Source organism: Anolis carolinensis, chromosome 2 (assembly GCF_035594765.1).
Source record: "Anolis carolinensis isolate JA03-04 chromosome 2, rAnoCar3.1.pri, whole genome shotgun sequence".
NCBI classification, from domain to species: Eukaryota; Metazoa; Chordata; class Lepidosauria; order Squamata; family Dactyloidae; genus Anolis; species Anolis carolinensis.
In genome coordinates, this window is record NC_085842.1 from 216,990,859 (window position 1) to 217,012,045 (window position 21,187).

Here is a 21,187-nt window from a genome sequence, read left to right on the forward strand (position 1 = left end):
GGAAAATTCAGATCAAGGAACCAGATGCGGTACTCTCAGGAAGGGAAACAAACACCTTGTCCCTCCCTTCCCAAAAATAAATAACATTTTCCTTTTTGTTTTTGAGTTGAAGATTAGGTCCATTTCTGATTCACATCTGATGGGCTGCTGCAATTCAGCACATTTCTCCAAATGTTCTGTTGGATTGATTCGGCATGAGGGGAGCTTTGTGAATGCTGTGGGAGCTTTTTCATGGTTCCCAGGGTGCATATGGAGACTCTCCAGAATGGAATTGACTTTGATCCCTATTCTAATCTAGATTATGTGGCTGTGTAGAAGCAGCCAATGAGACATAGAATGTGCTCCTGATTTTAGTCCAGACTTTAAGGGAGCTGTCCAACTTCCTTGTAAAGAAGTATGAATTTTAGTTTACAGATGTCATGTTTAACTGTGTTTTAAAAGAGTCAGTATTTCAGTTACTCTGCTCTCATGAGTGGTTGCCATGGAGAAGGGGGCGGAGCCAACTGCATTTAGCTGAAGAGAGAGTAGAATTTGGAGGGAAACTCAGTCTGTGGTCAGAGAACCACAGGGAAAGTTGATTTTAGAGTCAGTGCCCTTATGAGGTACCGGGAAGACTGATTCTGGTTGAAGGGATCAGGGTGGCTCAAATGTTTGATTTTGAGTGAATTTTAAAAATAAGTTTGGTGACTTATTTTAAGGTAACCTGTTTCCAGATAAGGAACAGATAGACTGTGATTGTAATTCACAGGGTGACTGCAGGTTAAAGCAGTGGAGAAAGAAGTGACATTTTATGAAGTTTGAATCACCTCATTCTGTTATTGCAACTGTTAATCTAAGTGCCTCAAACAAGAAGAGAAGTTATTGTAACCATTAAGCTTGTGCCTGAATAAACTTGTTATTGTTCTTTCAACATCCAAGCCTCTGTCACATATATTCTAAACTAAGTTACTCTACCATCTAAAGTGAAGAAGAAGAAAGAAAGAAAGAAAGAAAGAAAGAAAGAAAGAAAGAAAGAGTAAAAGGTCTCCTCCCTGAGTCTTTGGTGGTTGCGCATTGCTGAAATAGGAGGCACCTCTTTGCCAATTGGTGGTTGCCACGTTACAAATTGGTGGCAGCGGTGAGATCTAAAAGGTCCCCCCCCCCACCTGAAAGAAACTCAGCCGGTCATAGATCTTTACAATCCTGAACCTACGTTGGGATTAATGTGTGTGGGATGGAGGAGTCAATAAGAAGAAAGTTTGTCTGTTGTCTCATAAAAATAAAAAATGCAAATACATACTGAGGAATGGAGTAAAAAACTGATGTGGTTCCTCCTAAGGACCTTGATATCCAGTTCACTGAAACAGCAGAAGTGAAGTACCAGTAACTTCAACCTGCTCAAGATCAAGAAGAAGAGGGTAATTTAAAAAAAAATTTTGATGCAGTTGCACAATTGAATTACTTTAGAACTTTTTAAAAAGTATTTTTGGCAGTGTGCTGTAATTACTATGGGAGCCAACATTATGTGGTGCTTTTCAACATTTTGAGGTTTTGGTGGGAGTGTAGAAAGGAGCGTCCAAACTTTTTAAGCCAAGGGCCAGTTCGCAGTCCCTCAGCCTGTTGGGGAGCCAGACTATAGTTTGAAAAAAACACGAACACATTCCTATGCACACTGCATATGCCTTATTTATAGTGCAAAAAAAAAAACCATGAAAGAACAATACCATATATAAAACAAAGAATAATTTTAACATAAATGCAAAAGTCTTTCAATAAGAAGTGTGGGGTTGCTTTCAGTTGCATTGGATAAAGGACTTCCCTTCAAGGGAGACACTTAAGTGTGGTGAAGGGATGCAAGAGGCCACCACCTACCTCTCTTTCTCTCCTTCCAAGAAGCCTGCCTTTTCTGGCACTCTGAACCCCAAGAAGGAAGAAAGGAAGGAAGGAAGGAAGGAAGGAAGCAAGCAAGCAAGCAAGCAAGCAAGCAAGCAAGCAAGCAAGCAGGGCTGGCCGGAGATAATTTATAATATTAAGCGGGGGTGGAGAAAAGCCCCCCCCCCCGCCGGCGCCACGCAGGGGGTGGGGAAAAGCGCCCCCCCACAGGGGCGGGGGAAGCCTGACGGTGCCCCCCAGGGACCTGTGCCCGAGGCAGCCGCCTCACGTGGCCTCTATGGTGGGGCCGGCCCTGGAAGGAAGGGAGGGAGGGAGGGAGGGAGGGATTGAGCGAGGAAGTCAGGAAAGGAAGGAAAGAAGGAAAAGCAAGAGAGGGAGGGAGGCCTGGAGAGAGAGGGCAAATGGAAATTTGAACAGGGACTGCAATTGGCCTCTGATCTGGACTTTAGACATGCCTTGTGTAGAGGTAGGTAAAGGTAAAGGTTTTCCCCTTATGTTCAGTCTAGTCATGTCCGACTCTGTGGGCTGGTGCTCATCTCTATTTGTAAGCCGAAGAGCCGGCTTTGTCTGTAGACACCTCCTAGGTCATGTGGCCGGCATGACTGCATGGATGCCATTACCTTCCTGCCAGAGCAGTACCTATTCATCTACTCACATTTGAATGTTTTCAAACTATTAGGTTGGCAGAAGCTGGGGCTAACAGCGGGAGCTCATCTCGCTCCCCGGAATAGTAGAGGTAAGAGATCAGGAATTCAGTAAGTTCAACTAGGTGATGAAGCAGGAATTCCCCAGCACCAGCTTCTGTGTCTGCCTTCCAGGAAGCAATAGAGCCACTGGAAAACAGTGCCTTCAAATGCCAAAGTATCCTAGAAGAATACCATTGTTCATAGAATCAGAAGCTGCTGAATGTCACAGCAGAAGCAACAAGAATACACTTCTCTTGTCTGTTTCCTGGGGCAAATGGGCAAACCTGTTTCCATTCCATAATCAAGCCTGAAACTGGATTGAAACTGATCTTTATAATCCATTTCATCCAGGAATCCCTGGAGTGGGTAAACAGCTGTCTCCAACACTATCAACATAGTGTTGATATCACAATTTCACTCAGTTCAGGAAATAAAGTTCTCAAAAAGTAAGAAAATAATTTTTAAAAACTAGGCAGCAACTATAGCATGGAGATTAACAGCTCTAATATTACCTTCACTATATATTTATCAGCAGCACAATTCAAATAATGGGTAGCCTTTCACCACATTTGCCAAAGTGTGACTTCAGTACTGCTTTTCGCAACCTTAAAAGTGCCACAGATTCTCCCAAGCATTTTTAAATAATGAGCTTGCCCACAAGCTTCTAATAAAGTAAGTAATATCAGCATGTTTAAAAGCATAATAACACTCATCATTCAGTATACTTATGCATACCTATATAAGCAAAGAAGTGAGCATATATTATTTATTTATTTATTTATTTATTTATTTATTTATTTATTTATTTATTTACAGTATTTATATTCCGCCCTTCTCACCCCGAGGGGGACTCAGGGTAGATCACATTATACACACATAGGGCAAATATTCAGTGCCCATAAACACATCAAACAGAGACAGACAGACGCAGAGGCAATTTAACCTTCTCCTGAGGGAATGTTCAATTCTGGCCACAGGGGGGAGCAGCTGCTTCATCATTCACTCTGACGGCACTTCCTCATTCCAACGTCATAAATTAGTTAAACTTGCTCCCCACTTTTATAAGTGGTACCTTATTTCCTACTTGATAGATGCAACTATCTTTCGGGTTGCTAGGTCAGCAACTAGCAGGGGCTATTTTTTATTTTTAATTGACGGGTGCTCACCCTGCCACGGGCTGGCCTCGAACTCATGACCTCATGGTCAGAGTGATTTATTGCAGCAGGCTGCTCAACAGCCTGCGCCACAGCCCGGCCCCATAAGTGAAAAATTAATGGAGATACAATATGATATGCGCCAAGAAAACATAGTAGGGCTTAGTTCTTGACATTCTTCTCCTCTAAATCAGATTGGTGTGGTAGTACTCAAAAAGGTGAAAAAAGGCAAAAAGGAAAAATATATTATTGATATCTCAAGCTTAAGAAAGTCCTGCTTGGAAATGCATTTAAACTCTTTTGTTATTGAAGTAAAGTTTTCCTAAATGAAGCAGTACTTTGGTTATAAAAAGTTACAAACAAAATTTTGGGACACAAGTCTTTCATATGTATGCTTATTCCTGCTCATGTAGATATAATATGATTATTTTTTCACCTCTCAGAGCAGTAAATCTGTTGGCCAATTGGGTAACATCATAATTTGTTCAGAAGCGATGTTTTGTTGCGTTTTTAAACTATTAACAGAAATAAAAGAGGAACTCACCTGTTCATCTTTCTTCCTTATAAAGTAATTACTGCAGTCACAAAATATTTTAATAAATGACTGTATCTTTTTAATAAACAGCTTTGTTATATGCTATCCATTATTTGTAATTGTTTTAAAATCAAAGACAGCATTTGTAGAATTAGGACCATATTTTTGCCCTACAGTAACTGAAGGAATCATATAAGTGGTTTTTATTTATTCATCGTGTCAGAAATAAATTGAGAATACAGTTATAATGTATTTAAAAACACAAAGTTAGAAAACTTGACACTAGACTAGATTTTCTTTGACCAGAAGCTGGCCACTTGGAGTGCCTATGGTGTTGCTGTAAGAAGGTCCTCCATTGTGGCAGGGCTCAGGTTGCATTGTAATAAGTGGTCTTCTCTTCTTCACACTCGCATGTTGTGGACTCCACTTTGTAGTCCCATTTCTTAAGATTGACTCTGCATCTCGTGGTACCAGAGCACAGTCTGTTCAGTGCCTTCCAAGTCACCCAGTCTACAATATACACTCCTTGCACTTTGGCCCAGTTCGCTCTCGTTTAATTCTTGTTCTGTCTTTTAAATTATGTTTAAAATATTCTACTATTTTATTATATATGTTGCTTAAGGGGTGAAAACTTTCAAAAATAAATATTTTCTAATGTTAATTTATCATTATTTTGCAAACATATTCTGCTGTTTATCTATTTATAACTGGGTGTATACTGTCCTTTGATGGCTTTGCTTAAGTACTCTTGTGATGGTGTTTCTTAGAAATGGAGAATCAATGTGGAAATAAATGTACTACACCATTCTGAATATTAACTATGCTTGTAATCATGTGTTGTTGTTGATAGAAATAGAGTGTTTCATATAAATGTTTGCCTACCACAACATTAAATAACCGTCTCTAGATTATTTTTTTAAGTTTGAAGTTACTGCAGATAATTAATAGTGATGATGTTTGTTTCTCACACGCTTCATTATAATTCTTTGGTCTGGCCAGCATACAATGCTCTCGAAAGCTCCTTGTGAATTGGTAGAACTGGTATGGGGAGTTTTAGTTACGTGTCAATATACTTCCATATGTCTTGCAAACATTGTGAAGGACAACACATGCAGACCCAACTGGAACATAATTTTCCTCTGACGCAGTCAGTCTTCTGGAAAGACAACCTCAACTGGATATCAATCTGACTAAGACCCTTTCTACAACATTTTTGGCTTCTGATGTAAAAGAATTGACTTTCAGTATAATCTCAATTTACTACTGACATGATAAAAAAACATTTCTGGCCCTGAATTGGGCGAGGTTGAAGTTTTGTGAGGGAATATGAATAAACTATTACAAAAACCTGGCTTTTAAGACAGGAATGAGTCCTGGTTTTAAAAGGAGTCTCTCCACATTCCAGGAATGGAGGTGTGTGAAGGGGCAGCCTACAATTCGGTCTGTACATGGGTCTAGCCTTCATTTTAAGGACAATCCAAGGAAGAAGTTGGATGGATTCATAGCATTCCTTTTTAGTCATTCTCCTAATTCTGGAAGTTTATTCTTGAGTACACACAGAGAGTGCATAGCTTTCCTTTTTTCATGGTTATGAAGTTCTTTCATGCTTTCCTTTTTTCGTGGTTATGAAGTTCTTTCATGCTTTCCTTTTTTTTCATGGTTATGAAGCTCTTTGGCTGATATTCAGAATGCGAACTGCCACAGCCTTTAGTTTGGGATTAGTCAATATTAATATAATGGAGTGTGCAGAAGGAAATGAAGTTCCCAAGATCTCGAGAATTGTCATATTAATAACATCAGTTTTAAAAAGGATTAAACCAGTAAAAAATACAAGGTAGAAGAAAACATAAGACAGCAACAGTATTATGACATTCATATGGACTTGAGTTCTGAGGTCTTTACCACCCAGACTACTTTTTTTTAGATTCCTTGTGTGCTTCCACAGTGAGGCAAGCAAAAGAGTGGATGCAATAACACTAGTGCAGAAAGTTATGGAAGTATAAATCAGCTGCAGATGAAGTAAGTGTTTACTACAAGGATCATTTTGGCTGACATTCAGTGGCAAGATTACAGTCAAATTGCCCCCGCTTTTTTGTCCTAGAAAGTAAATAACTGAAGGAACAGAGAATATACTGGAAATGACTATTGACATTCCAAACAGTCTGGGTATAAGATTGTTGATCCTTGGCTTCAGCCAGAGGAAGAGGCAGTTGGCAAAGTTAGTGACCTTCACACAGTATAAAACACTTAGCCATGTGTCAGCCCAAACACTGATCATGTTGAAGAAGATCCAGTTAACATCTCCAATTTTTGTAATAGAAAAACCGATACAGGGCTCGGAGAAGGCAATATGCAGAATATAGTTCAGTGAAGATTGCAGATGCATCATATATCTGGAGGTGCTTAAACTAATTAAGAGGAAACCATAAGGTAACATCTTTCTTTTTTGAAGCCATTGATGTCCATGAACAACCATGATAAATCCATTTCCTAGAAAAGAAACAATGTATTCGATTACTATAATAGTCCAGATAAGGATATCAAGTGGAGAAGGTGAGTTGCTAGCCATTCTTGTTATTTTCTAGACAGATAAGAAGGTCTAAGAGGATGTATCAATATGTGTTTTTCCTGGGTTCTCTTTGGTGTCTAGCAGAGAGAACACTGTTATTTGTAGATTTAAAAATAGACAGAACATACTATGGAAATCAATGCAAATCTTGGGAGTATTCTGTGATAAATAACCCAATCAAATGTCAGTGCTGAAGAGGAAGCTGAAATAATTCCAGAATAACCTCTTGTGTTTTTAACCCAGGACAATTTATGTGAGCCTCTTTCCCATTTGATCCTGTTTAATGATGCTCTCATTTTCACAATCACAATAGGAAGACTTAAGGTGAAATGGAAATTATTGCCACGTGGTCCAATCTCTTCTTCCTCATCTCTTTTGTAAGCCTATTAAACAAGTACTAATGATTGATAGTTTTGAAATGTTTTAGATCACTTTCTCATTCTTAACTAGAAGATATGTGCGGGGCTGCTGTAGATTATTTTTCTTAAGATTAAAAAGAAACCAAAGTTTGACTGGTAGCACATACAATCCTTGGAATTTGTTTCACATTATGGGCACTTCTCACAGACACTAACATAGGACGTCTGCACATGGTCCTTTCAAGCTGTGCAGCTGTGCTGGCAATAGCAAGCGAAAAGGAAGGGGTGCAGGGTGGCACCCTTTCCCTCCCCCCATCAGATGGCAGAAAGGGCAGAAATGCCACCCTTTCTGCCATCACACAGGGAAAATGTGTGTAGCTCTATGGGAGCTACCCAAAATACAATTTTCTCCCCATAGTCATGGAGGAAGCGCCTTTCGGCACTTACCCCAGACTTTGGGAGGAAAATGGGTGGGGCCTGCCATGTGTCATGTGATGGTGCATGGCAGCCTCGCCCTTGCCACAAAGTAAAGCAGCAAAATGGGGCAAAAATGTCCCATGTGAAGCAGTGGATAGTGTTAGGAAGTTGGTTTTAAGGATCTGGGTTGGTTGTGGAGTTCAGCCTACACAAACTGTCGAGGAACTGATCTGAGGCTATGATGATGACTGCAGATTGGAACCAAACCCAGAAATATTTTTTTCATTACCCATTCCACTGAGAAGGATACAGGAAATGAGGACAAAGGGGCAGAAATGATGTGGTTTTCCTCCCAAGGTGTATTTATTTACTTTCTGGTCAGTTGTGTTTCAACATTTTTTTTAAAGTTGCTAGCAGTGTCCTGACAAGCACTCATAGAATCATAGAATTGGAAGAGACCTCACGGGCCATCCAGTCCAACCCCCTGCCAAGAAGCAGGAAAATCACATTCAAAGCACCCCCGACAGATGGCCATCCAGCCTCTGTTTAAAAGCCTCCAAAGAAGGAGCCTCCACCACACTCTGGGGCAGAGAGTTCCACTGCTGAACAGCTCTCACCGTTAGGAAATTCTTCCTAATGTTCAGGTGGAATCTCCTTTCCTGTAGTTTGAAGCCATTGTTCCACATCCTAGTCTCCAGGGCAGCAGAAAACAAGCTTGGTCCCTCCTCTCTATGACTTCCCCTCACATATTTATACATGGCTATCATGTCTCCTCCCAGCCTTCTCTTCTGTAGGCTAAACAGGCCCAGCTTTTTAATCCGCTCCTCAAAGGGCTTGTTCTCCAGGCCCTTGATCACCGTGACCCCTTGCAATCAATCTTGCAATTGAGTTGAATTTTTAATTAATTTATTTTTGTGTGGTTCTATATTTTCCCATTTGTTTCATAACTGCCTTCAATCTGGTTATTCCTAAAAGTTGCTTCATTGCATTCAGTCTTACAATAGTATGATTATCCTCACTACAAACTGGAACTTTACATCAAATAAAAGTTGAATCTTTAATATAGGTCAAGTCTCTTTATTGCATATTGCTGTCTTCCCAATAAAGTTATTCTTTTATTTAAAAAGAATTTTATTTATTTTGAGAGATGGCCTAGGCTTACACCTGACAGCACCTACCTGTGAAGAATACAAAAGGGATTTTAAAAGCTTGCATGCTAGGTTTTCAGCCAAAGAAAAAATGAGAATGACACACTCCCTGAAAACATGAAATGAGGTTCCTGAACAGCCCTGCTTGTTCCAGGTTCAGGTTGATCCACACATTATATACTAATCCATAAAATGTTTTCTCAGCTTTTCAAATGTCCGGTACTCCAGTGGGGGATTTTGGGTTTGGCACATATTTCACAGTATGTGTTGTATGTAATAAAGATGTTTTGGTTTTAAAATGCTTGAGCAATGAAAACTATGCAATTGCACAATTCGAATAATGGAAACATAGAGTTGGAAAAGACCACAAGGGCTATCTGGTTCAATCCCATTCTGCCTTTCAGAAACACACAATCAAAGCATTTCTGACAGATAGCTCCTTAAGACACTCACACTTTTAAAAAAATTTGCATGTGCTATATGGAATAGGTACCATCAATAAGGGATAGAGAGATGGGACAAGCAGAGCTGTGTTGGGCTGCCATTGTGGAAAACATGCACTATTGAAATGAAACCAAAGTGCTATGAAGAACTGTATTATAACACCACTTCCATCACTTCCAAAGCCTACTTCTTAGCTGCTGAGATTCCTCGCCCCATGGCTACCTATTATTTGGTAGAGGTGTGCAACTTGGCAAAAACCTGTACCATTTTTTGCTCCCCCCTTCCATTCTGTTTACTGGGAAATTGCTGAAATTAGAAGGGGGTTCTGTTTTCGTTCTGGAAATATTAGTCCCTTGGTGCCAATGGAGAAATTTTAGAGGATAATTTCCATGTCATGTTTAGGCCTATCAGCATGAAACTTGCCTCACCTTTAAGCCACATTTATAACTGCAAGCCTGCCAAGTTTTGGGAAATTCTTAAAGTTTTACCATAACATTTTTTGAAAAATAAAACACAATAGCAGATCCTGGGAACTGAAGTCCCAAGTGCACAGCACAAAAGGGGAGGAGAATGGACACAGTCTACCAGTCCTCTGACTGGCTATGAAGGAAAGTGAGAAACACAGAGAGAGAAAACCCGCAACTTCTATCATGCCTCAGGAGGAAGCACAGAGGCTCCTTCAATGCTCATGCTGTGCAAAGTGCTGCTGGGAAACAAGCTCCCATTTGCTTCAAGCAGGCATAGGGGGCAATGCTTCGAGAAGGGATGGAGAAATCTGCCGGGGAAGGGAGAAAGGATTTGTGATTTGTATGGCTGATTTGTGAGGCTGCCCACATGCCGTCTCCACCTCAGATAGAGTGCCGCTCAGCCCCATTGGCCCCAATTAGCTGAAAAGTTCTGGCTGCTGTGATCTGTATCAGCTAAGGTTTCAGCTGCTCCCCACCAGGCTTGTTTTTAGCGATTTGGTAGCCAAGTTCCCCAAATCTGGCACACCAAAACAATATCATGCACATCCTTATTATTCAGTGTAGAACAGGGGGTATCAGCAGAGCAGGCCCTAGGTATTTTTCAAGTGTACGCGAACAGAATTTTGGCGCCCCCCCCCCCCAATCAATCACTGAAAAATAAAAGCGTTGAATAAGCGAAAATGTTAGATAATAAAGAGGGATTAAGGAAAAGCCTAATAAACATCAAATTACATTAAGATTTTACAAATTAAGCACCAAAACATCATTTTTTACAAGAAATCAACAGAAAAAGCAGTCTCGACTGTGCCCCTGTATGTTTTGCGCCCCAAGCGACCGCTTAATTCGCCTCATTGTTGGACCAGCTCTGGGCATCAGGAAAGTGTCTGGCTAAGTCTCTATAGCCAGATACAAAACAATGGCTCCATCCACCAAGGTCATCCAGGGATATCAACAGATGACGTAATCACATTTCACTTCAGACTTACACTAAATAAAAGTGGAATCTTTAATGTCATTGGTACCATTAAGTCTATTTATTTCACAGATAAATAAAACATTCTCAGAAATAATTAAGGAAATAATATTAAGTGCAATAGTATTGAAATCGAGCAATTTAGAGCAGTCTTAGATAGTGAGAGGTGGACCGCAAATAGTGAGACCCGAGCCACGGATGTCAAGATCCAATAAGCGGATAATGAGATCTGGCCACAAGCTGCTGAGAGTCCGTGCCTGGCGAGATGAAAAGCTAAAACTCAGTGTTCCCCAGTTAAAGAAATCTCACCAGTTGAAAAAGAAGCCACCAAGAAGCTTAGTTGATCTGGCTAGAAAGGATGACAGACAGCAGTAAGCTGCTCAAAGAAGTGGACATGTTTTGTACAAGTAAAACAGACATTTTTATGGAGTTTGCTCTTTTGTTTTTCCAGCACGAGCCCAGCTGGAGCTGACTTCACGGCAATTGGCAGAGCTGTGTTGACATCACGGCCAGCTGGGAAGATTCCCTCTGTGAGGTGGGACTGCAGCACCTGCCAGCCAATCAGAGAGCGTTCCCTGTTTTTAGTGCAGATTCCCACTCTCCAATGACTGACTGACTGAGAAGAAGAAGCATGTCTATCATGGTCCCCGATAGTTATGGGATTGTCTTTTTTATTGTCAGTGACCCATCAAGGTGGGTCGGGCAACTGTGGTGCCTATGTCCATTGTTGTCCATACCAGGGTATTGTCCAAAGTGATGGGATTATATAATCTTTGGAAAGATGTGGCAGGAGTGCCAAGTGATTAATGTTCTTTTTGTGTGCAGGTAGATACACAAAGGAAAGATAGCCCAGTATCAGGATCCTGTTGTCTCTTGTCCAGCCATGTTTATGGAGCCAAAAGAGATGGATTGGCTCCAGAGATGATGGGTGCTTGGATCCATTGTTGTTGGGTGATGATCAGGAAAACTGCTAGAGGGATTTTCTTGGTCAAGAGGTGCCAAAGTTACCTAGGTCTTGATTGGTAGCTTGATCTCCAAAAGTTTTATATGAAACACAAAATATGACATTATATTTTGTCCAGGGGTCTGTGGATAACAGGGGCTCCTGAATGTGGGAGTCAGGGTATCCATGGGGGGAGTGGTGACTCAGGGAACAGTCAGGGTGAAGGGGGATTATATGCTGGCGAAGGAAATGAAGGGAGCCCTGCTCCAAGGGCTACACGGGTTATGGGGTCAAGAGGTTATCAGGGCCAGCTGCAAGAGGCAAAAGGAGAGAACAAAAGACACAGGAGGCAAAAAGGATACAAAGAATCCATTATAAAGATAAAACACCAAAGTGTATGTTTATTAAAGGGGTTACTTTGTAATAGAGGGGGAAGATCGAATGTATCTAGGGCACTTGTCAGTTGCTGCTGGGCTCCTCCGCTCATTCGCATATGTGATCAGCCGGGCTCCGGGTTTCCACTCTCCGCGGGTCTCTCCTCCATGGCTTCAACTTTATACTTTTATTAATTTCACCAGGGAGGTGGGTGTGGGTGCTTGATATCAGTATCTCACTATACTAATTTTTTTCTACAATAAAGGCCCTAAAGGAAGTAAATGATGAGTTTCCTAGCAGCTGCACAAGAGGAAGCTATGTGTTATACTCCTCATGGAGAAATGCAAATATATTGCAGTGGTTTTATCTTATAATGATAAAGTCATGCCTCGGTTAAATATATAATCTAGCAACACATTTAAATTTGCATGTTGAAGCAGCCTGTTCCTTGCTGTTACTATATTTGAACAATATGCCTTGCAAAATAATGCAAAGAACTGCTATTGCTCACTTCATCCTTTAATCTATTGAGAGTATGGCTAAAACATAGTGACACTGAATTTGTCATTTAAAAACTTTTTACAAAGCAGTGAAAGACCACTGAGCTAGTGCAAAATTAAGCCAGGATAAAGATCATTCAAAGTAATTTTATGTACTCTACGCTGAGAAAGATCTAGATTGCACAAAGTTTCAGCAGGCCAAGTGTCAGCTCATCTAGCCTTTTGCCATTTTGGCCATTTAAGAGAGCACTCTTCCTTTTACAAAAGTGGATGAAATATAGACGTAGGGATATTTTGGTGAGACACACACACCAGACACTGAATTGTAAGTTGATTAGATAAAAAAAAAGATGATGTCCCTGGCTTCCCCTTTCCCATTATAGGATGTTCAGCATCCCACCACCATGTTTCCATATCTTGAAATAGAAAGTAGCCAGTTTGGATAACCAATCCTCCTCCTTCATCCCACAATCTCAAAATGAAGTGTTACAGTTGGTGAGCAAGGTTCTTCAAAAACAGGGTTGTTGTATGTTTTCTGGGCTGTATGGCCATGTTCCAGAAATATTCTCTCCTGACGTTTCGCCCACATCTATGGCGGGCATCCTCAGAGGTTGTGAGGTACCTCACAACCTCTGAGGATGCCCGCCATAGATGTGGGCGAAATGTCAGGAGAGAATATTTCTGCAACATGGCCATACAACCCAGAAAACTTACAACAACCCTGTGATCCCAGCCATGAAAGCCTTCGACAACACATCTTCAAAAACAAGTTACATCCTATGTAGGTGTGCCACATTTGTACATATTCCTGGGTGGGACATGGGGGCTCCACCTGTCTAATTCAAATTATGGCTAATGTTGTGATTGACATAGTGCTGGGCTTCATTCATTCCTGAATTCAGAGTAAATTTCAAACTCTTCATTCACATCTTCTCTGATTGTTCCAACTGGATTTGTATACCTATATTTTAGCCCAAGACACACAACCTTTAAATTGCTATTTTTCCATTTCTTATTTAAAAACCAATACACACATTTAGTAATCGAGTTGTCATTATATGAGCACAATACATTTTCACATTCTGATTTAACTATTTCAAATGCAATCTTTGACCATCATAAATCATTCAGTTATTTGTCTGTAGGCGAACCATGGGACTGAATAATCTTCCACCATTAGCATCTCTTCTCTTTAGCCTGTATTGGTCATTATCCAGTGTTAACAAAGCCTTATAAATCAACCAATTTCTTTTTAAAGTGAAAGGAATTTCTCTTCTGAACAATGCTTCACTTGGAGAAAATCATAAAGACACCCATTATTTTATCTAATCCTAACTTACAATCATGAACTCCTTATGACAGAGGTTCTCAACCTGTGGGTCCCCCAGCTGTTTTGGCCTTCAACTCCCAGAAATCCTAACAGCTGGTAAACTGGCTGGGCTTTCTGGGAGTTGTAGGCCAAAACACCTGGGCACCCATAAATTGAGAACCACGGCTTTATGAGGTGTTGGTTAAAACTTATGAGGTGTTGGTTAAAACTTACCAAAGCAAGTGTTGTGGTTTGTGAAGAATCTGATGTTTCAGAGGATGAGGAACAGGATTTTGTGGGGTCTCAAGAGGGGGTTTGGGGGGATGGAAGTGGCATGGAGAGTTAGTGAATTTCATGGGAGATTCTGTTCCCATGAGAATCTGCCAGAGTTTGCTCCTAAGGGCAGTGTGAGTCTGGTATGAGGTCAGAACATCTATAGCTGTGCCACAAGAATGTGAAAGAAAGACAGACTTGCTTTCCCCAGTGGCTTTGAGATATGCAGTGAAAAAGCAGGTGTACAAGGAATGATGTCATGGGAAGAAATTGAGGCTTTTAAGTGGGCTCTATCAAGCGTACAGCTCTTCGTGAGAACAAGGTTGCATTTCAAGTGGAAACAACTCCTAAGTTCTATGTCCTTGCTTCAAGTATTCAAGTTTCTGGATTGTGTATCTTATTCATGTTTTCTTGGTTAAGTTTCAAGTTTCTGGATTGTAATTCATGTTCAGGTCTTCATGGATTTTGATCTGGATTATGCTCTGTTTTCTTCTCAAGTTCTGGATATAATTTTGATCAAGTGTATGGATTTTGCCTTGTTTCCCTGCATTGCCTCAAAGTGCATTTCCAAGTTTTTGCATTCCTGTGATTTGATTCATGAAACTGAATGTCACCTATACTCTGAAACTTTGGAGTTTCTGGATTTGTCTTTTGGATTGTACTTTTTAAGTGTGCTTTTTCTTATATTTTATGGTTTTCTTAATAAACTTGACTTCGTGGATTCTCTTGTTCCTGCGTGGTGTCTGGATGAAAAGGTGTTCTGCGGCTGAGACACAACAGAAAGGCATATACCCCAAAAATGAAATCAAAGACCTCTGCTTGCAGTAGTATTTTGTTTTTCAGTGTTTAGCAATATTTCAACCATGGTGAGCAAGAGACATTTCATCCTCACTGACTGATACGATTGTCATTGAGATCAAGGTTTTCTTGCAGTTGAAACTTTTTCCAGAATGTGGTTAGTCTGACCTCAAAAGCAATATTCAGCAATTGGGGATCCAGAGAATCATGTCAACCCCATCTCTCCGTTCAGTAGATTATGCTATGGTCGCAGATCAGGACTCTTTGGGCCTCTTCGCACAGGCTTGATTTCAGCGACAGCAGCAATTTTGCCATGGAGCCCAATGGCTGCCGTAACACCCTGGAGAAGTAATTCAGTGGCGGCTCTGTGGCGGAACTATCTCAAACACTGCCACTGCCAAAAGATTGCCGGCAGCAGTTGATGGGAGGTTCCGTATATTTCCATTAGGAAAGAATGGTTGAGCTGGTTTACCAAGGCTTCCCCCCATGTGATACAGTAGGAGAGAAGCAGGGACGATGCAGGGCATGAGGCCACAGGTCCTCATTCCTGCTGGGCAGGCACTGCCGAAATTATCACAATTCATGGTGATACTGAATGACTCTGGCAGCGCATGTGAAAAGGTGGTTTGTCTCATACCAATGTGCCTAGAAACTAAAAAATAACAGAATTAGTCAGTGCCCCCACACCCAGAAAAAGAATGAACAAAATACTTAAAAGGGGGCATCATCCACCAATGCAGTGGGTCTTTTGCATCCCCATGCCCATTGCAAAAGTTGTAGAATCCACACTTATGTGGAAGGAATATGTTCTGAAGTTTACACCATGCAAGCCCTAGAATTAATACTGCAAAATTTGGTGAGAAGAAGCATGTTAAGCAGAACTGCTTAATGCCTTCTTTGCCTCGGTCTTCTCACAAAAAGAAAGCCATCTTCAACCTCAGCAACATGAAATGGATGAAGGATTCAGGGAAATCCAACCCCAAAAGGGAGACAAGTTGTCCAGGAACACCTGGCCGCTCTAAACGAATTCAAGTCCCCAGGGCCAGATCAGCTACATCCAAGAGTATTGAAGGAACTAGCTGAGGTTATTTCAGAACCACTGGCAATTATCTTCGAGAGTTCTTGGAGAACAGGAGAAGTCCCAGAAGATTGGAGGAGGGCAAATGTGGTCCCTATCTTCAAGAAGGGAAAAAAGAACGACCCAAACAATTATCGTCCGGTCAGCCACACATCGAAACCAGGCAAGATTCTGGAAAAGATCATTAAGGAAGTGGTCTGCAAACACTTAGAAACAAATGCAGTCATTGCTAATAGTCAACACGGATTTACCAAAAACAAGTCATGCCAGACTAATCTGATCTCTTTTTCGATAGAGTTACGAGTTGGGTCGATACAGGGAATGCCGTGGATGTAGCGTACCTAGATTTCAGTAAGGCCTTCGACAAAGTCCCTCACGACCTTCTGGCAAATAAACTAGTAAAATGTGGGCTAGACAAAACTACGGTTAGGTGGATCTGTAATTGGCTAAGCAAACAAACCCAAAGGGTGCTCACCAATGCGTCGTCTTCATCATGGAAAGAAGTGACGAGTGGAGTGCCGCAGGGTTCCGTCCTAGACCCGGTTCTCTTTAACATCTTTATTAACGACTTAGATGAAGGGTTAGAAGGCATGATCATCAAGTTTGCAGATGACACCAAACTGGGAGGGATAGCCAACACTCCAGAAGACAGGAGCAGAATTCAAAACGATCTTGACAGACTAGAGAGATGGGCCGAAACTAACAAAATGAAGTTCAACAGGGATAAATGCAAGATACTTCATTTCAGCAGAAAAAATGGAATGCAAAGATACAGAATGGGGGACGATGCCTGCCTAGACAGCAGTACATGTGAAAAAGATCTTGGAGTCCTTGTGGACAACAAGTTAAACATGAGCCAGCAATGTGATGCGGCTGCTAAAAAAGCCAATGGGATTTTGGCCTGCATCAATAGGGGTATAGCGTCTAGATCCAGGGAAGTCATGCTCCCCCTCTATTCTGCCTTGGTCAGACCACACCTGGAATACTGTGTCCAATTCTGGGCACCACAGTTGAAGGGAGATGCTGACAAGCTGGAATGTGTTCAGAGGAGGGCAACTAAAATGATCAAGGGTTTGGAGAACAAGCCCTATGAGGAGAGGCTTAAAGAACTGGGCATGTTTAGCCTACAGAAGAGAAGGCTAAGAGGAGACATGATAACCATATATTCTCTATCTTCCTTTCTCCCTGTGATTATATTATTATATTTCCATACCTTATTTCTTTGTTCTATGTTAATATCTAATTCCATTATTATTGGAACATGATCTGAGAGCCAAATTCCTTGTGTGTATATATTTCTTATTTCCTTCTCATTAGATTCTCTAATCATTATATAATCTATGCGTGTATATTTTTTATACCTATTAGAGTAGTATGTAGGATTAGCTTTCTTGTTGGCTATTTCAAATACGTCTTTTAGTCCCCAATTTCCTAATTTATATAAGTTCTGTTGTCTTATATCTAAATTAAAATTTCCTGTTAGAATAGTTTCTCCCTCATTGAAATTTGGAAGTTTTTTTCAGGATTTTCCTCAGAAAACGTTGTTGACCTTTATTGGGAGAGTATATATTAGCAATGGTAAATTTTTTGTTGTCCATTTTAAATTTCAGTTCTTCCCTGATTTCAGCGTCCTCTGCTGAAACTAATTCAGATGTCTGTAACTGCATTGCAGGCCTACAGTCAAAGTCTTGAATAGTGCCAAAGTCTGATTCAGCCTCCACATCAGGCTGAGCTACAACAGTACCTATGAGTTGATCTAATATTTCAAAATTAAAATTATTATTCATAAGAATTGCTGTTCCTCTGGCTCTTTTGGTACCTCTAGCTTCAATAACTGTTTGCCAAGTGTTAGAGTTCAGTAATGGGCTTTGATCCAGTTTGTCTTTGTGCAATTCTTGCAAATAAATTATGCTAGCCCCTTCTGCCTTGGCTAATTTAATTAATCTATACTTTTTAGATTTGACGACAAGCCATTTACATTCAAAGATATCAACTTAATAATCTTACCCATCTCCTTTTGCAACAAGTTTTATTATATGCTCATGTGGATTATATTTGATTATGTCTATGTGGTTCCCTCCCGCCCTAGAAAGCGACCTTGTTTTAAGAAGGAATTTACTTCCCTGTCCCTTCCCATACATTTGGCTTGCTGCATTCCTCTTTCCCCCCTCTCCTCCTTAGAGTGATATATTCTCATTTATAGTTTCTTTGTAGCCCAACATTTGTACATCTTTTTAACATTTGCCATTTACTTTTTACACCCCACCTTTTTCAACATTTTGTAGGCTTAAACTTATAGACTCTCTCCTCATCGGTCTACACGTGTCCTTTTTTTCTGAACGGAAGTTCCTTCTCCAGGGCTAGATAAGACTTCTTCTGGGTCGAAGTTGCTTTGATTTTCTTCTTCTTGATCTCCCTGCAGCGTGAGTCCAAGGTCATCTAGCATTCTGTCAGCCTCCTCTGCATTCCTTGCCATAAATCTCTTTCCATCCCGAAAGATGATAATGGTAGCTTCTCAAACAATTTTTTAGTCAATGGGTTCATCTCTTTTCTCTGTTGAAGTGTTCCTGATGAAAAGTCCTGATTAACAAAAATCTTGCTGCCTCTAAATTGCAAATCTTTAATTTTCCTAAGTTCCTTGTATACATAGTCTTTAATTTTTTCAGAGACAATTATCACATCTCTCGGGTGACTGTAGTTGCCCATAGGTCTGTAAATTCTATGGCTTGTTCAATATTTTCCAATTTAATGTTTATTTTATTTTCAATTAGCCAGCTGACCAAATGTTTCTCCAGCTCTTTTGATGTCGCTTGGACCTCCTCAGAAATTCCAGACAGCTTCAAGTTTCTCCAGCGATATCTGCCATTCAGCTAAGTGAGTTGTTTCTCTAGCTGATTAATCCTCGGTTGATTTTGATCTGCTTTTTCTGCGCTGACTGTGCAGTTGTTGTTTTTTTACCAAATATATCTCCTCCTTCACCACTTCAAGCTGGTTATGAATTTGTCTGTCAAATCTGATATTTTTCTCCATATCTTGTGTTAATTGTCCCAATTCTTTTAGACTGCGTGCCATCTTACCCTCCGGCAGTAGGTCGTAGAAGAAGATCTCTGTTTCTCTTCTGGAGTTATAAATCAATCCTCCTCCAGGGTCTCGGAGTCTCCCTTGGCTGACCTTTATTGCCCAATTAAGTAGATGGCTTTCACTTTGTTCTTTTTGCCTTTAATTGGGCTATAAATTTAAGGTTCTGAGGAGAAGGTTTGTGGAGCATCTATTCTAGCTGATGCATGCGCAGCAAGTCCTCATTTTGTATTCATACTTTTATTTATTATTCCCAATTTCTTCGGTGTTATATGCCATCTATAAAGCATTTTTCATCCAATTCTCTTTAAGGTCATATGCATATGTAAATTTCTGTTTCCTATTCCAACATCCTTCCCATTCCTCCATAGATATTGGTCTCCCTAAGAACACATACACACGAAGGATAGCAGTGGCTGTCCACTACGTCAACAAAAGGAGTGCATTATATGTTGTCATTTTCTCTCTTTTTCAAATTCTTCGTTTGATATTCAGAATGCGAACAACCGTTTCTCTCAGTTTAGGATGAGTCAATATTAATATAATAGAGTGCACAGTTGGGAATGTAGACACCATGATATCAGTAATTCGTTGTTTCACTGATCCAACTATGGTAATTTCATTTGAAACAATTATCTGACTGGAGATATGAACAAAGTAGAAGACGACATAAAACAGCAATGGTATTATGATATTGAAATGGACCTTAGTGTTAAAGTCTTTGCCACCAACACCACTCTTCTTCAGATTCCTTGTGTGCTTCCATAGTGAGGTGAGCAAAACAATGGTTGCAGTTATGTTAATGGTGAAATTTATGAAAGCAAAAGTGACATGCAGAGGAAGCATATTTCTGTGGTTATAAGCCTCACTGTGGTTGGCACTTCCCGTCAAATTGCCCCCCTTTTTTTGCCCAATATATTCGATGATGGACGGGAGCGAGGAGATGCTGGAGATGACTATTGATATTCCAAGCAGCCTGAGTACAAGTGCGTTGATCCTTGGCTTCAGCCAAAGGAAGAGGCAATTGGCAAAGTTAGTGATCTTCACACAGTAGAAAACACTTAGCCACGTGGCAGACCAGAGGCTGACCATGTTAAAAAACAACCAGATAACATATACAATTGCCTGTTTGATGGGATTCATATAGGACTCTAAAGAGATGAAATACAGAAAATAGTTCACTGAAGACAGTAACTGCATCAAAAATCTGGAGGTGCTCAGACTGGTCAAAAGAAAATCACATGGCAAAATCTTTCTATTTTGAAGCCATTGGTGTCCCTGTACTATTGTGATGAATCCATTTCCTAAGAAGGAAAACATGGTAACTATTCCCACAATGATCCAGATAAGGATATCAAGTGGAGAAGTCGAATTGCTAACCATTCTTGCTATTTTTCAGAAAAAGAAAAGGTCTTAGAGGAAGTATCTCTGTGCGGTTTTCCGGGCTTCTGTCTTGGATCCAGCAGAGGAAACTCTACTATTTGTAGATTTTTAAATAGATATACTATACTATGGAAAGCAATGCAAATCATAGGAGGATTCTGTGAGTAGTTACCAAATAAAGTGTCACGGCTGATGAGGACGCTAAAGAATTCCAAAATTGCCTCTGTATTGTTGGTTTGTTGGATAAAATATATTGTCTGTGTTTATTTCTTGCATTTGAAGTACTCTTTGGTGATTCCTCCCCCCCCCCCCCAATCTATATATATAAAAGAGTGATGGCATCACGGCAATTCACAAAACAACAAAAGTACAGGCCCCCCAACTTCAAAATTTGACAACACAACCCATCATCCATGCCTCAAGGTTGATACAACAAAAAGAAAAGAAAAATAAAGTCCTAATTAGAGGGAGAGCAATAATTTTTTTTATCCAATTGCTGCCAGTTTAGAGGGCTAATCTCTGCCCACTTGGTTGCCTAGCAACCAAGGGACAGCCAGGTTTCAGTTAGGGGACAGGCAGATTTAGGCTTCACTTAGACTTCTTCCACAGATTATCTAATTTGCACTGGATTATATGGCAATGTAGATTCAAGGCCCTTCCACACAGCTATATAACCCATTTATAATCTTATATTATCTGCTTTGCACTGGATTATCTTGACTCCACACTGCCATATAATCCACTTCAGTGGGCATTTTATACAGCTGTGAAGAAGGAGCCTCATATAATCCAGTTCTGAGCAGATAATATAAGATTAGAAATATAC

At 40.4% G+C, this 21,187-nt stretch overlaps 2 protein-coding genes across 2 annotated transcripts; both read right to left on the reverse strand.

Moving 5' to 3' along the window:
- Positions 1-1,368: 1,368 nt before the first annotated feature.
- Positions 1,369-6,999, reverse strand: LOC103280399 (taste receptor type 2 member 39-like). Its single transcript, XM_062969395.1, has 2 exons — positions 6,381-6,999; positions 1,369-1,373 (listed from the first exon to the last, which is right to left on the reverse strand). Exons 1-2 carry the CDS (start codon positions 6,814-6,816, stop codon positions 1,369-1,371), a joined length of 441 nt encoding a protein of 146 aa, XP_062825465.1. The 5' UTR covers positions 6,817-6,999.
- Positions 7,000-18,364: 11,365 nt separating this feature from the next.
- LOC103280400 (taste receptor type 2 member 8-like) lies at positions 18,365-20,968 on the reverse strand. The gene has a single exon (XM_016996890.2). The coding sequence runs from the start codon at positions 20,359-20,361 to the stop codon at positions 19,450-19,452; it is 912 nt and encodes a 303-aa protein (XP_016852379.1). The 5' UTR covers positions 20,362-20,968; the 3' UTR covers positions 18,365-19,449.
- Positions 20,969-21,187: the final 219 nt, after the last annotated feature.